Source organism: Empidonax traillii, unplaced genomic scaffold, assembly GCF_003031625.1.
Source record: "Empidonax traillii isolate 1590-97213 ecotype Southwest subspecies unplaced genomic scaffold, ASM303162v1 scaffold215:size2007263, whole genome shotgun sequence".
NCBI lineage: Eukaryota > Metazoa > Chordata > Aves > Passeriformes > Tyrannidae > Empidonax > Empidonax traillii.
In genome coordinates this window covers 58,010-74,972 of record NW_020955408.1, presented here as the reverse complement: position 1 = coordinate 74,972, position 16,963 = coordinate 58,010, and the positions used below count along the sequence as shown (strand labels likewise).

At 38.4% G+C, this 16,963-nt stretch overlaps 1 protein-coding gene across 1 annotated transcript in view; it reads right to left on the bottom strand.

The window, feature by feature from the left end:
• The window catches only part of CDH2 (cadherin 2), a 60,913-nt gene extending 47,309 nt beyond the window's left edge, over positions 1 to 13,604 (bottom strand). The window contains exon 1 of the mRNA XM_027887574.1: positions 13,410 to 13,604. Within this exon, the coding sequence (XP_027743375.1) occupies positions 13,410 to 13,604 (195 nt within the window). The remainder of the gene's footprint in view (positions 1 to 13,409) is intronic.
• Positions 13,605 to 16,963: the final 3,359 nt, after the last annotated feature.

Genomic DNA, 16,963 nt, shown 5'->3' with positions numbered 1-16,963 from the left:
AAGCCCCCACACTAAAAGGGGTTTAGGAACAACAACAGAACACAGGAAAGAAGCATATATCGCTTTTAGGCTACATGTCACTTCTTACAATGAAAAGAAATACAATAAAATAAAATTAGGCTAGTTTTTCATTAAATTACAGGACTGCTCAGGCAGAAGTGTGTGTTGTATTTGCATTGCATTGCATCAAACAAAAATTCTGAGCACTGGCAAAATGGCAGTGATCTGATCAACATTCCTTACCTTCCGTTTAAAAAAAAAAAAATGTCTTGAAGCAGGTGCAGGAACATTTAATATTCTGTATTCTGCTGCATACCCCAGAATACCACCTGTTGCTTGGGACCACATTTTGCAGTCCCTCTCATGTGGCTATAGATACTGTGAGGGGAAAGGGAACAACTTTCCCTAAACTTGCCTTTCAGCTTCACAAACCAGAACATATTTGAATGCAATGATTCTCCACAAACACCAGTACAGATTTTCCTCTCCTTTCTCCTTTCCTCCGTCTGTTCTGTCCAACACTGGTGGCTTTTGTCCCTCTCTCACATGTCATTGCTCTGGGCATGTTACAGTTTAATTTTCCAAAGCTGTCATTATTCTTTATGACTTTTAAAAGGTCCTTAGTCATACTCTAGTTACCGCAGAAGCTCTGCAGGCCACTTCTTTCCTAAAAGATGAATGCTGTTATCTCAGGGGGGAACCTGAAGAACCTTCCAGCCAACAGAGTTGGATATGGACACAACTGCACCAGCATTCCCACAGTAAACAGCAGGCACAGCCGATTTCAAAGCAGAATTATCGTGTAACACAGGGATGCTCATTACCTCAGCAAATGGGAACAGTGAAAAAATACCCTATTTGTTTGAACACTGTGCTTTTGTACCTAACAGGGGCAAGAAGCCTGCCAGTTGCCAAAGGGGGTGGAAGAGACAGCAGAGACAGCCTAGTAGTATTTACACTGATGTGGTTAGATAGCAATAAAAATCATAAATCCTATGGATTACACTATCACTGGATCATGTCCAGTAGGCCTCAGGCAGAAAACTAGCTGGCATGGCAGCTTAATAGAATCTAGTCAGACCTCAGGTTTTTATCATTATTCTTCTTAAACAGAGATATCGGACCTTAAAAAATCAAAAAAAGCACTCGGTGACTGGTGCGGGCTAATGCAGAGTATTTCACTGGCAGGGCACAGTAGTGCTTCCCATAACAAAGCAGAGAACTCAAAAAGCTAGGGTGCCATGTCTAATCATAAGGGAGTACCCTGTGGGTGAAAGTAACCTCTAGATGGGTATACTCTCCCTCTGTGTATAGCTTTCAACATTTAAAATGGCAAAGGTGACAGGCTAATAAGTCATTAATTGATTATCAGTAAAGAGGGGGAAATATCACAAGAACTATCAGGATTTCATCTGTTTGAAGATACCTGTATTATTTGGGTGGTTCATAGAATCTTGATATAGCATCTCTCCAAATACACCTCATGTTTTCCCCAGATCCAATAAATGTGTGTAGATACCTTAAAAACAAATGAAGGTCCACTAGTATTAGAATGAATCAGAAATATACAGGAAATTATTTGACAATGCTGACCATGGAAGCTCACCTAAAACGTTGCAATACTGTAGGGAATGTTATAATCAATCCACACATGCTGGCAAAGAGCAATTAGTACATATTTTACATGTTTTTCCTCATGAGCTATAATAAGTTCAATGACCAGAAAAAAAAAAAATCCAGTGCTAGAATACTTTTTAGTGACTGGCAGTTAGTGAATGCTCATAGATGATTATTAATTACTTTTATCTTCTTGGTTGATTACCTAAGCCGTATTCTCAATGAGATGAAAATCACCCATCCTTGCAGGGTCACCAAATCTCAACAGCACAAAAGGAAAAAACAAAAGAGGAAGAGAAACTTGGCTTCTTTGGGTCTAAGCTGCAGTAGGGACCTCAGACTCGAGTCTTTTCAAATTACTGTTTTATTTCATGTATGCTTTACCTCACTCTAGCTATGTTACAGAAATACTAGCTGCAAGCAGAAATAGTATTGTTACTTCATGTTTGACTGCACCATACAGTGCAAACTCATTAAAATGACCAACATGAGGTCACTTGTGTACAGCTGACACAGTTTAAGTCAAAATTCAAGTGACACTACTTTCCTTGAACATCTACCGTTCTTTGAGTATCTTGTTTAGGCATTACAAAATTACAAGGCTGAGATAACCCCCTTAAATTTAAATTGACAGTAATAAAATTGACAGAATTAAAAAAGGCGTTCCACCAGGGGAAAAAAAAAAAAAAAAACAACAAAAACAAACCACTGATAAAAAAACGTTTTCTTCACAAAATGCAGACAAGTGTGACAGCAGCACAACACGGTACCAGGGTTATTATAGGAAGGGGAAAAAGAAAATAAATCCTTGGATTCATATACAGACAAATGAGAGAGATGCACACAGACTTCATTCAAAAGAGAACTTTCAATACAGCCACTGCAAAATTAAGACATACTTAAGGATCCTATGCCAAGACAGTGCCGTGCAAATTTATGCAATTTATTCCAGGTGGAAACGGAAGAGACAGACCTGGCTGAACAGACTCTTGTTTTACAATCGTGATTCAGTCTAGTCACAGAAGAACAGACAATAAAAAGAACAGATTTTCTGATATATTTGAAGATACACTGCCTATGATAAACACAGCTTTTTTCTTTTTGTGTGTGCGTGTGTGTGTCTAGACTTTCCTGTGGGCCTTGTGAGCGCAAAACACAAGACACTTGACATTCAAATTGTGTTAGATTGGAATAATGCCTGAAAATAGCAGGGGCTTGACTGATTGAACTAGAACTGAAAATTCTACTTTTAGCAAAGCCTAAGGATGAGAGTAGGATATTACCTTTCTGAAACCCTTTGCTGGATTGAATGGTTACATGAGCTTTGAGACCAAAGATTACAGTTATAAATATCTCAATGAAAACCCCACATGTGATAATGGTTCCTAAAGGGAATCATTAGGATTCATTTCTGGATGTGGTAATTAACCTATTACTGTCCAAGTCAAGACTATTTTGCTGAGAAGCAGTGAGCTATTGCACTCTATGAAGTCTTGATTTTTTAATCATTAGTCACGACATTTTAAGTTTCTTAGTAAAGATTATGGAGCAACACCCTCTAAATGCCTAGACTGCAAAGCGTCTGGTGATTATTTCTACAAGCAATCGGTGCAATGGGACAGATCCCTGACCAGAGTCCTCGGTACAAGATGAAACTAACTTCTTACATTTAGATGAATCAAACATGGTCCAACCACCTGAATAATGGAAACATTCAGTGGTAACTCGCCGAATCAACGCAGTACAAAAATGAAACTAATTTTCCTTTAGAAACCCAAGAACTGTCTTATTCGAATAGGAAGGCACCCCTTGCTTTGCTTACCAGAATACTAAATACTCATTTCCAAAAGGAATCTGAGTGGAAAAGCCCCACTGTAATAAACATTTCAACATTTCAATGGCTATTTCAACTGCCATCTGTATTTCTCTCAATTTTCCTCAAATAGGCACCTGTGGCATTCACTCACAAGACCAAACATCTCTTTTCACTTCCTCTCCCCCAAAACAATGCCAGTTTGCATAGGAAATAGAGAAAGCGATGCTACACTTGCTACGTATTTCAGAAAATACTACTCAGTGTATCCTACAGTAATGACTGCTGATCCAGGGATATTTTTCCTTAAGCATAATCATGAACATTATGGGCTAAGATCACTGAAATGCTGTACTTTGATAGCTAATATGACCAGATTCATGATCTACCTAAACAACTGTGAAAGTTCCTCATGACAAAATTATTTTTTTTCTTGGTGCATGATGCACAGTTCCTCCCCAATACTATAACCCAGGCATGGCTTTGTAGGCATGTGAAAATGCTTTCAGTCCATAAATGCAATTGCTACACCTAAAGAGAGAAGACAAAGTCATTCAGTGAAACAGCATACTGAATTTCTGTTGAAACAAAACCGTAGAGCATGAAATAGCAACCTGTCATCAGATGTTGGGAGTCTGATGTTTGTCAGTAGCAGATAAAAACCGCTCTCTCCTCTCGCCTACGTGTGAGGGAACTGACAGCCATCTGCACGCAGGTCTGGCCAGTCTAAATCCTGCGGGCAAGGACTGGACTCTGTGCAGCAATGTTTAGGATCTATTTCACTAGGATTTAGGGCTGTGTTCTAGAGAATTAAGAAAAAACAAACAAACAAACAAACAAACCCAACCAAAAAGAACCCACAAAAAAAACCAAGCAAAAACCCCCAAACACAAACCCAAACAAAACTAGACCAAAGGAAGCAAGCAAAAACTATTAGAACAAAAACCCACCCCAAAATACCCAAACAACCCCCAAACTGATCCAACACTAAAAAGTCACAAAACAAACCCTCCCTCACACATGTACACCCAAAAAATCAAACAAAAAAAACCCAGCCCAAGACTAAATGTTTTCTGTTAATTTCAAGGAATGTCAGGGCTCTCGTTCTTCACTTTTTAGTTTCTATTAAAAGATGCATACTGTAATTGGAAACAGATCTATATTCACATCACCCTACCCCATTTTATAACAAAGGTGAGGAATTCAGTCACCCGCAGGAGGCGGCTCACAAGGAATACAGCCTGAGATGAGAGGCTGCACACAAAGGCTCAGTAGTTGTCCAAAAGGCATTATCCACAAAATGTGGCATCACATCTTCAGATTTTTTGGACAGGCTACACACAGTCCCTTTACTGCAGACCTTCCTGCCCCATGGAGAGAGTCCACACGGCTGACCCATGACACTTTGATGAGGTAATCAGACAGGATAGCAAGCAATATAATCAACGTGATCAGCCATCTCAGCTGAGCATTCTGAGTCCAGAATAGCTCTTATCAAGTTAGGCAATGCCTACAGTAAATGAGTGATGTGTTATTCTGATTTGCCTCTCAGGGCCCAAGATGGTGGTGTCTAAAACTCACCTTCCCAAGAGAAAGGGATTTCTGCAAAATAAAAGCAGCCTCTCCAGCAGCAGGAGGAAGCAGCAAGTGAGATGGAACAGATCTGACCTTACAATAAACATCTGAGCTACATTTTAAAACACTGGCACGGAGATATTATTACTTTGCTTTGATATGCTGCCAAGGGAAAGCAAAGAGTCATTGAAAATTGAACTCCATTTTCAAGTCCTATCCATTTTTCAATAATCCTTGTAATACTGTGTACATAACTTATGGATTTTACAAAAGACAACAAACTATGATGTCATAAAATAATATTCAATGAAGATCTTAAGAGATTCGTGCTTAGTGGTGTCATAAATCAGAAAAATTACCAAGGAACATACACATAATGCCACAAATGAAATACATACAGTAACCTGGATATGGAGAAAGGCATTTAGGTAAAATAAAAAAAGACTTCTGGTTCTCAAGCACACAACATGGCTGCTGCTCCTTATCAGACATTAACAATTTGATAAAGTTCACTACAGTGCAGTTTATTGTTTTATAAATGCAGAGATTTCACTTTTATGTGCATCTGTTGGCATTTTGCCCATTATAGACATAACTTACAGATTTTAAAAAAATCTACATGGTTTTTCCCTACCTCCGTTATTGCTGGATGTCTCCAATACAATGATTCAACTTTTTCATTAAGGACCAAGGAAACAGAGTAACTTGAGATACCTGAAATTTTAGTTGTGGAACTGTGGTACGCTCAACAAGCCTCCAGGACAAAAATCAGTAACTACATTTGATCTATTTACAAGTCACATCCAACTGTCTCACGTACAGCTGCATAGCTTTGTTTTTATGTTAGCTTACCTTCAGATCCGACATATGACTGCAGTTTTGCCAAGTACTGCAATGTTAACTTGCTTTACTACTAATTAATATCCTTAATTCACCTTGTCTCGATTATGTCTTTCCTGCCTTCTAATACGTGACAGAAGCCAATTGTCCACCTTCACATTTTTCAACTAGATGTGTCCAAGAGGTGTTTGCCAAAAAAATGTGTATATGTTTTTCAGGGCAATTTAGAGGCACTTTCTCTTAGGTGCCAGTGAAATCTTTTCTATCATTCTCCCAAATGAGAAAGATAGGGATAAAAAAGTCTCAGCTCTAAAGGTAGCAGACCAGTGGTCTTTCCAAAATCTTGATGCAGAGCCAGGACAAACAGTAGTGCCTTACGCAAACAGATCTCCCTCACCCAGGACAGGTTACTTCACAGTATTTTATGAAACATCAACACTGGGCACATCACTTCTTTCCACTATTTGGCATTCTCCCCATCACAACTTGAGATGTTATTATCTAATGACAAATGAAGAGCAAACAGAACTCAAGCTGTATTTACAGAAAATTCAGAAACAATTCTTAAATTAATTCCAAAAAACAAGCAAGACCTAAATTCAGAAGGCTTCCACAAAGTAATCAGAAACCAACATGAAAGTCTGTAAAACAAAATTTGGAAATCATACTGAGTAATCTAAAAATTAATGAGTTAAAAAAATACTTTCTAAAAACTGTCCTGAAAATCTGTCACCACTTAAACTACATATAAAAATCTTTGTCTTCTTATTTAGAAAAATAAATGAGTATGATTAATGTAAATGTTTCCTCTCTTGTCAAAGAGAACCATTCTTTCTTTGTAGCCTCAAGAGGTCAAAAGCATAGGTGAGCTTGTGGTGCTCACTGATCTGAAGGAAAAAATAAATGTTTAAGATCAAAAAAAGCAATGTAATTTATCTAGATGGAAAGAATCCATCTTTTCCGAAATGTCTTCAGTCAGGTAGTAGTAACTATTTTTAAAATATATTTGATACTTTTCCTCATTGTGATCATCAGCTGCAGAAAGCTGAGATTTGAGAGTTTTTTATTAATGTAAGAAAGAAGGCTTTGTCCTTTATGTCTTTCAACTGAGCCTGAAATACAGTTAGAAGACCTAGTCAATACATGTATACAGCTTTTAATTAGAGAACTGGTTCATCAGAACTAAATACAGTTTTGATACTGTTTAACGCTGTGTTGTAAATTATTCCTGTTTCCCAAAATTAAATTTACCAAGTTTTTAAAAGGTGCATTTAGTTTTCCTGACACAGTACTTTACTGCATTTACTGGACCAATAGTCAAGTCTGCTTTTCTCATCTGCTCATAAGCATCATGCACATATAGTAATGGTTTGACTTGGACATGGATAATAAATTCAAATAAAAGCAAAAACTAAACTTCTTACGGGCTTCAAATTCACCCACTATAGAACATGATCTAAAATAAATAAAACTGTCCAGTAAGTAGGCAGGGAATGAACAGGGCATACATCTATCCCCATCCCTATTAATGCTGCTTTACTGGATGACCTCAAGAAACATCCCTCCTCCGTCACACAGGAGCTTCCCTGCAGAAGCAAAATGGAGGTGGAAAGGTGAGAGGTGAGCAGGATCCGCTGCTACTGCTGCCGTGGCTGAGCTGGGCAGTTTCACACTGCACAGGGCAAGCACCATCTGAGCCCAACCGCAGGCTGTTTCTACTCCTCCTGTAATTGTTACAAACCTGTGTCTTCCCAGACAAGAGAAGCCATCTCAGCCTCTCCTCAGACAAGGAATTTATGCTCTGACCCACAAACACACAGCTCAAGAATACAACATCAAACACCACTGAAATGCTGTAGCCCTGAGTCTTCCAGTGACACCGCTGCAGGGACAGTTCTGCCACGCAGGCGGGACAGGGGGTCATGCAGGTCAGCCAAATATTAAGGGCAGCAAATTGTTTAGTGACTATTTTGTTTACTGTGCAAGTGGCTTTTGACTAGGAGGGGTGGTAATTCTTTCCAGCTTGCCTTGGGCAGTGAAAGCTATAAAAGCGTTTGTACTTCACTGGTGTCTAGGGAAATTGGGCCGAGTCCTAGAGTCTCTTTCTTTATCAAGTTTGCCAAGTGCTATGCTACGTGTAGCACACTTATTTCTTCCTCTCTTTCCTGCCTCCCAAATTATTCTATATAACTTGTCCAGAAAGAGTAATAAGCATGACAGTTCAAAAGCAAACAGAAAGCAGGCAAACAAATCCCTCCAAAACTCAGTATTTAGGAAGCTGTTTTTGCAAAGGTTTACAACTGGAGCACCAATCTGCTCTCATCTTCACAGCAAAACACAATGAATGCCACATAAATTCCTCCTAAGAAAAATATCTCTTCAGGTAAAAGATTTGCATGGCAAGTTGAAGGAAGCAATATATGGCTGAAAAATTATTTTATTTACAGCTTGGCAGAAGTTACATGACAGTGCCTACTAGCAGGTGTTACCAATGGTAAATACAGAAGCATCGATTTTTAAAGTTTATTTATGGACCATTGCGTAGTTTAGGCTGACCATTAGTACATGTTAAATAAGAAATTATAAGACAGCTGGTGACAACTAGGAATTTCAGTAATAACATGAAACAATCATTTTATCTTTCCCCCCAATCCCTACCTAGGAAAAACTGCAATTTTTGTCAAAACTCCTAAAACTGAACTTAACTGTAAGATACTACAATCTCAGAGGAAGGTAACTTTGGATAATAATGATTTATTTACAGAGAGGAACAATCCACCTTTCACAATGAAAATCTTTATTTAACATGACACAATGAAGTGATTAAAAATTTAACAGATTATAAATTGTGATTATTAAATGCAACCTAAAACAACAACTCAGGGAAAAGTGCTTTGTCTTTTATGTTATTCTGATAGCACAGTAGACTAAAACTAATTATAGTTTCAAGGTCTTCATTATTACGTAACTCAATGCCCTCATCAGTCAATTTACTAAAAACATTACATACACATGAAACAAATGATTTATGGTGCAACCGAAGAACTAAAGGAGCGCAGCCACATTATTATAAATGTGAATTTAGGCAGGACGTAAAAAGCCTGAACCAACCAGACACAGCCTGTTACTGCAGTAAGGACAATCATATCAACCTTAAATTCTTATAAGTCTATATAAAATTTAAGTCTCCCCAAAAATATAAATAAGTCACATGTCCTACTCTCCCTCCTCCAACTTCTAGTTATTTACTCCACTGCTCTGTTAAAAATGTTGCATGGTGTCTAAAGGAAATGTAATTTCATGTTGTTTTGAAAAAAAACCCTAAACAAACAAACCACCAAAAAAAACCCCACCTCAAAGATTGAAAGCATTAAAGTAATCTTGGTATTATTTATACATTGCTTTAAATGAGGTAAGAGAGATAAAAATGAACAGACTGCTACAGAAAAATGCATGAGTTTACACTTGTGATTTCATTTGAAAGTTAAACAAAAAACCTTCCTGAACATGCATCTCAAATTGATACTTAATAAATAAATAAAATGTAAACAACCTAAGACCAGCTTTTCCAGAGTAAAGTCACTGTGTTTGCAAAGGAAGTGCTAAAGGGAAACCAGTACATACCAGAAAACTCTCTGTACTGCACACTGGTATTGATTTGGGGGAGTTGGTATGCACAGGAACTGCAAAAATGCATCCTAGGGAAATGAAAAGGAGCTACAACATACTTTCTGATGCCTTGAATCTTACCACCAAATGGAGGATTTGCTCCTGTGGCTTTTCCTAGAATATCTCATGGCTAACAGAAAAAGGGGAGGAGGGAGGGTGGGTAGGGAGTGTGGGGGGGAATCAAGGCTGCCAAAGCATTAAGGGTGTCCCAGTCTCCCCTCCCTTATAGTATATCCCCCTGTCCCTCAATTAGACTGCTCAGCTGGGACCCTGGTAGAAAACCGGAGGAAATGTTTTTAAACACAGTGCGAAGGGAGTACATGACTGGTCTCAACAACTGCACACAGGCAAGGGGGAAAGCTTCTGCCAAGTCAGTTATAGCCCTGGTCATACACATCACAGGCTGCTCTCATTCACTCCATTTCAGGCTACAGCTCCACTAATATGGTCTTATTCCCACAGTCCTTTCTTGTTGTCTACAGGCAAGTCTTTGCTTATCCTTTTCAACAACAACAACAACACAGTGCTTACAAGAAATCAATTTTATCTCTAAGATACTGGATTCTGACATACAAATAAATTAATGTCCTACAACAAACACTATTAAGGATGTTGCATCCATTTAAAGATTTCGCAACACACAAAAATGTTATCTGTTTATCCATATATTTTTACATGCCATTATCTACATATCTTACATTGGGGTTGCCAAGAGAATAAAACTGCCAACAGTCAGGCTAGAATTGGCTGTGAGAGAATTTTTTTTCTTTTTCTTTTGTCTAAGCCTGTGGGTCTCAGCCATTATGGAAAGTGACAGCAAGAAAAACAGTTGCTTTATTCCTGTGGATACCCAATGCTACCTATACTTTGACAAGGCCCACAGCAGGGATGGGATGGCGTTCTTTACTGACGAGGCTATGAACCATAAATAATTACATGATCTTTAACTACTCTTCACCTCAGCTGCAAAAGACCACCTTTGGTCCAGCTTCTCATAGACAACTGTAAGGAAACAGAACAACAGCAATTCCCAAAGCCCCTGACCTCATGAAACTGTATTTCATTCACCAGTTTTCTCTAAGCAAGTGGCAGAGCAGTACATTACACAGAAGGGGACATAGAGGCCACAGATCTGGGTCAGATGAGCACCGAGAAAGCATTGTGATGATGTTGATCAGAGAAAAAATACACCATACCCCTCCTCCCCCCGTCCTTCTGATTTGCAAATATGCAAGCTGACAACTCTACGGAAATCATAAAACTATGTATTTTGACTCTCCTAACTTAAATCTGAAATCAGTAATCATTAAGGAAGGCAGCACACATGGGCAACAAAGAGCAGGCAGAACACAAAATTCAGTACATCTCTCTTCAGTGGCAGGAAGGCATCTATTATCAGATGCAGAATGGGCCCGAAATGCAAAGAAAGCCAGCATTGTTGCAGACTGTTACTGGGAACATCATAACTGCTCGTTACAACTATTCAAGGAAGGAGGAGCTGGGACAACCCTAAAACAGTATCTTTAAAACAAATATCTGATAAACCAAAGCTCAATTCTAGAAATAAAACCGAAACCAAACGAAGTACATAAAGTACTTAGGTACTACTCAGGAACACGGATAAAAAAAATGGCTAGAGGTTGGCCCTCACAGCCCATCTCAGCAAACTCGCTATAGAGCTGCAGTAAAAGATGCAGTCAGCCTTTTAGACATGGTTGTCTTGGAGACACCAGAACACACTGTATTGATGACAAAGGAAACAAAAAGCTGGATGCACTTTCTAAGGCTTTTAGTCTGCTCTCTTTCATGTGGAGTTTACGGAGGAGGGCCTCCCTGGGATGGGTATGCAGAGAATGCTGGCAGCAGGACCAGCTCATTGAGGTAGAAATCTGCACTTGCTTAGGAAGTTTCATGCAGCCCCAGAGTACCCTTTATCCCTGGGAGCAGGAGCCTGCAACACGGCAGCTCCAGCAAATGAGACTCACATTTGCTCACTTTGAAAGTTTAGCTCTGAACAAGCATTAAACCCTTCCACCACCTAAGGGTCTTCATGAGAAATAAAGCAAGCAGTGTCTTCTGGTTTGTGCAAGGGCCCTGGAGCTGCTCTGAGGGCTCTCTCCATTTATTTGAGTGTTCTTCTGTTAGATTCCTTCCAAACTTGAAGCAGAAATCCAGCAATGTACCATGAGGTAACTAGCAGAGAAATGGCTTTAACTATGAAGTTTTATCTCAGCGTAACTGAAGTAAATGTGGAAAAGAATTTTGATGGAAGTCTATTTTTTTAAAGAAGCCATGAATAATGAATGCTTCCTATTCCAGTTACTGAGTAAGTCTTGTAACTCTGAAATGTGTAACTTCCCTACCATACTCTGTCAGGTTGTAGCTTTGTGAGGAGATAATACAAGCATGCAGTTTTTGTCCCCTTTAACCTGCTTGGAGATGAAGGCTATTACCATGAAGCAACACTCAGGCTGGAACCTCTTCCATACTGGACTGTAACACGTGCATCATGTACAAGGATCTTTTCAATCTGCAGTACTTTTCAATGATAATGTAATTCAGACCTATATCAGAGGATGCCAGGACAATAGTAGTAACTACTGGTTTTAGATACACACTGTCACATTAACCTATCAGTTCCTGAATTAAGCACCAACATCAAGGTCTAGCTGGATAGAGTGACTATCTAGTTTATAATGCAACGTTTGCTGCAAGGGTTCTGCAAGGGTTCTCCCTATCTCTACATCTAAACCTCCTGCAGGACAAGCATGACACTGAGCTTGCATGATAAGAGTGCAGGGGATGCAAATATTTCTCACAAAAAGAGATGGAAGGTCTCACCCTGCCACAAGTCGCCTGCTTGCATGAAAGTATATAAATTTCCTGATTTCACAGGCTGCTGACTTTTATATGCCCACTTTCAAATTTTGTGAGTACACCGAAAATTGGACATGATATATCAACACTTAGTTCTGACTGACAGTAGGATGGGTGAAGATGAGACAAACAGGGAAAAATTAGATCTGATAATTTTTCACATCATACCCTCCTCCTCTTTCATGCTGCTCCTCTCTCTTGTCCGTACAGTGGATTGAAGAAGAGGGAAGCAATGAGGCTACACAGACAGGTGTTCACTCCTTGCCTTCCCAGTCTCTTCTGAAGGGTTATAAAACAGATAATAGGTGTCTGACAAAAGGATATTGAAATAATCAGCACCAACCCTATCACAGAAGACCTCTTTAACTTTATTCTTTATCTTTTTAAAGATATCTTTACATAAAACTGTGTATCTATAGTAGACAACTGCCACCCTCTCATAAATATGACTGAAAATGGCAGAAAACCTGGGTCAAATGACGCAGAAGGCACTCAACCTGATGGGATCAACTGCTACGCCACCTATTTCCATATCAGGGCTGCCTACATCACGAAGTAGTGTTAAAACAACCCATTTCTGTTAATTCTGGACAATTTGTCTTGCCATTAAATGCAAAACAGTATACTGAATTAACTGAACTGCTGAAAGCAGCTGTGGTTTTTTGGGACCACTAAAAATTGAACTATTTATAAATACCATGATACGGATTTTGGAATCTCATTCCAGGCATCACATGGGTTAGGTATAAGGCATATCTAGACCAGGCCAAACACAATCAAGACAGAATAACTCTCAGTTGGAGAGGCTATGATTTCAGCAAGGTCAAAAAAAAAAAAAAAATCCAGAAATCTAGTCCTCAGATACTACACTGCACACTGGTTAACTGGTAAACTTCCAGGGCTTAGCCTGTGATGCTTGCTTTTCTGCTAAGGCAGCAATACCTTCTTGGAGAGGCATGCCATGAGTAGGACATACTGCCACAGCTATACCTCTTAACACTCACAGCACAAAGCTTACCATGTCCCCTTCTTCTATGTCTATACTGTCATGGGTCTGTACTTGAAACAAAGAAGATCTACCCCGCATCGCAGTGTTTTCTTGGGTATAAGTCAAAAATCCAAGGAACTTCTTAGGATGCTGCACCACCATCATGACCAGTGACCAGTGCTTGGTCATTTTTTCTGAAGCACGAGTCTTTGACTCATCAGTCATCTGTATAATGCAAATCTGCCACCACTACCTTAAAAAAAAAAAAATCAGTAATGCAAGTACAAATCTGAAAACTGTGTTAGTTTCCCAGACTGGGTCAAAGTAGCTGAGAAGTCTCTTTGACGCATCATTTAGAATTTCTTTAATAATGAGTAAATCCATACATTCCACGTACAGATGACCTATTCCTTGGTGTAGCTAATTCATGTACCTTAAGCATCTGTGGCAGTAGCATGATTTATGAGGAAAAAAAAAAAAATCTATTCCCTGAGTTAGTAAAATTAAAAACCCAACTATCCAACAGGTATAAGTGCAAGATCCTGCCTACAACAGAGAGATCCTCCAATATGCATACAGGTTAATCTTGCACTCATGGCATCAAGATTCCTGCTGTGAAGTTTATGGGAACTAATTAGCCAAACTATGCTATCACCATTTTGGACATCAATCCCAACAGTAAAGACTAGACTTAGAAATACACAACTATGTTTTGCTTATGATGAATGAGGCAGAACACAATATACAACATTCCTTCTCCACTGACTTCAGTTTTTAAAACAACTAAAATATTGCATGAGATTCATAAACAACAGTATCCATTTTGTGACACTGCACTAGCGACACATCTTAACAGGCAGGCAGAACAACCAGAGGATAAACAAAGTAGGCACTTGCATATGCTTTTGCATCAAAATCACTTCTCAGGTTTGATTCCTATCTGCAGCCTACCTCATTCTGTTAGAGGAGGCTCTCAAATGCTGCACAGAATTAGGGCACAAGGTGTTTTTATACACTGAACCCACAGACATTCAGTAAAACAATTACACAATGACCATAATGTATGTCCATAGTTAAGGGAATTTTTAGCTAGCCCTTTAATCTTCCCCTAGATCCAATTCAAAAACATCAAAACCAACAAAAGTCTCATCTTGACTCCCAGACAAAATATATAAACAAATAAAAGTTCCAATCCTACTTTTCAGGCAAACTTTAATTAAGATCTTCTACCACATTTATTTATAGGCAGGTGCAGTTGAAAAGATAATATGCTTTTACTGACAGCTGGATTGTACCATTGTGGCCTTGGCATATCAGATGTCTATTAAAATTATTTCACCATAAGAAAACTGGGAAATAGCAAATTAGAGGTTTGTTCCTTAGCGTGCATTCCACTCTGCCTCAGCTCAAAATCACTGCAGTTCAGTTTACCAGAGCTTCTTTAAGGGCCCGTGGTTCATGTAGGTTATGTACACAGACTGCCAAATTCCAAAGTTACCACTGACCTATCTACCACCTCCTGGTACAAAAAAAAAAAAACCCCGAAAAGCAACAAGAAGGGACACAGCCATTAAAAAACAGAACCTGGAATATTTTCTTCCTTCTTTTCATCATAGAAGGGAATGAAACTCTGTGAACCTATTAACATTTGGACAATATTTTCTGTATTTGCACTAATCAGCCAATAGACTAAGTTATCACAAGATCAAGGCCCAAAATAAATATTTGCAAACTAACATATTGAAACTTTTATTACTAAGTAGAACAGGTTTTCTCATTTTTCGCAGCAGAAGCCACTTGCTTCCATTACTCTGTTTTATGGGAATTCTGTTCTTTATTTAGACTTGAGAACGAAAGGCTGCATGGTTTATGGATACAATTATAACCAAAAGTCTGTTTCCAATTTTCCAAAGCCAAACCTTCATTGTAACAGATATAAGTTTGAATTACTGGAACAAAGCATGATCATGGAAGAAAGACATCTGTAAGGTAAACACACAGAATATTATACTGCACAATCAAAAGGTGCATTTTGCAGCCTGAGCTAATACAGATCACCATGAGGTCATTTGTAGGATTTACCTAATTGACTGGAAAACAAAGCCTGAACCGCTAAAATAATTTCTGTACCAAAACAAATATTCTTGGACTACTCATATGCTTTGAACTGGACATATGTATAAATCATTGTGGAGATGCAGTCCTAGACTGGTAACACATCTCAGTATTCACACAATAGCTGAAAAACTGGCGTTTTACACTCCTGCTGCTAACAGCACTTTTTTAGCTCTAGATGGTATTTACATCCCTGCTGTTCCTATGGTGGAAACTGGCAGGATAAAAAATTTGGTAGGAGATAGTACTAAGAAGGTATCTATGACTGATTGTTTTGTTTAGTTATCTGCTTCCAAAATAGCAAAATCACTTCAAACCCATCAGAGTAGGCTCTTAATACTATATTTGAACATTCCTTCCTCTAGCTCATTTTCCCCGTTTTTTTAAATCTGTGTATTATAGCCCTTCCATATTTTCTCAAGCTAAATCCCTTTTCTATTGTGCAGATGCAAAAAGAAATGCAAAACAAGCCTGTATTCCTGCTGTGGGATTGTATCACCAAAGCAGGGAGAAGTAAGTTCACTAGAATTATATACTGTCAGTTCTGCCCTACTCCCACTGACGCTCACAGAGTCTTACGGTACCAGAGAAATAGAAGTGCAAAGCTCTAGCATACAGAAAATATGTATGGGAGGGGAGGAAAACAAAATGGGAATCCTGGCATATAATAAATATTACAGACACTGACTGTGTGCATAACAGCTTGCTAAGCAGAAGCAACAGGAATCTAGTTTTATAATCAACAGACTTCCAATTTGCTTCCAAATTATGGGTGTATATAACTCATGGAGTTGGGGGTAAATCACTGCTTAAAGTCAGTAATGTCAAATAAACTATACATTAACAATTAAATGTTTTTTTCCCCCATCTAATACAATATTCATAACACCAAGTCTGACAAGTTTCTTTTCAGCTGAAATCGCAACTAAATACACTTCACAGAAGAGATCTAGTTGCCTGTGAGTTGTTAAAAAAACTCAGAACCACTTCAGTTCTCCTAAGAGTTTCTTATTCAAGTTTCTGATGACCGGGAATTTTATTTCAAAATAATTTCAACACTTACAAGTTCAAAATATACAGGTTATTGCTACACTTATTCCAAAGTGGACACATTCTTGCATTAGAAATACACTGGTAAAAAGTAAAAACTTGATAATAACACTGGTGAAAAACTTTAATTTTTCAAAGATTATATCTGTAATTGATATTAAAAGTTCAATTTCCATTTTGAGAATAGAACAAAAGAATAAAACAAAGACAATGAATTCAAACATTTTGTATTAACTTATTTCCATTACAAATGTTTTCTTTGGCCTTTATCCGAAGAGAAGTACTAGACACATAAGAAAACCTCACATATATTCCAAAGGACCATCAACTAGCATATTTTCAGAATTTCAGCTTACCCTTAACAAGACTGACATTGTTGGGGGATACAGAAAAATGCAGAATGTACTCAGAATATAAAA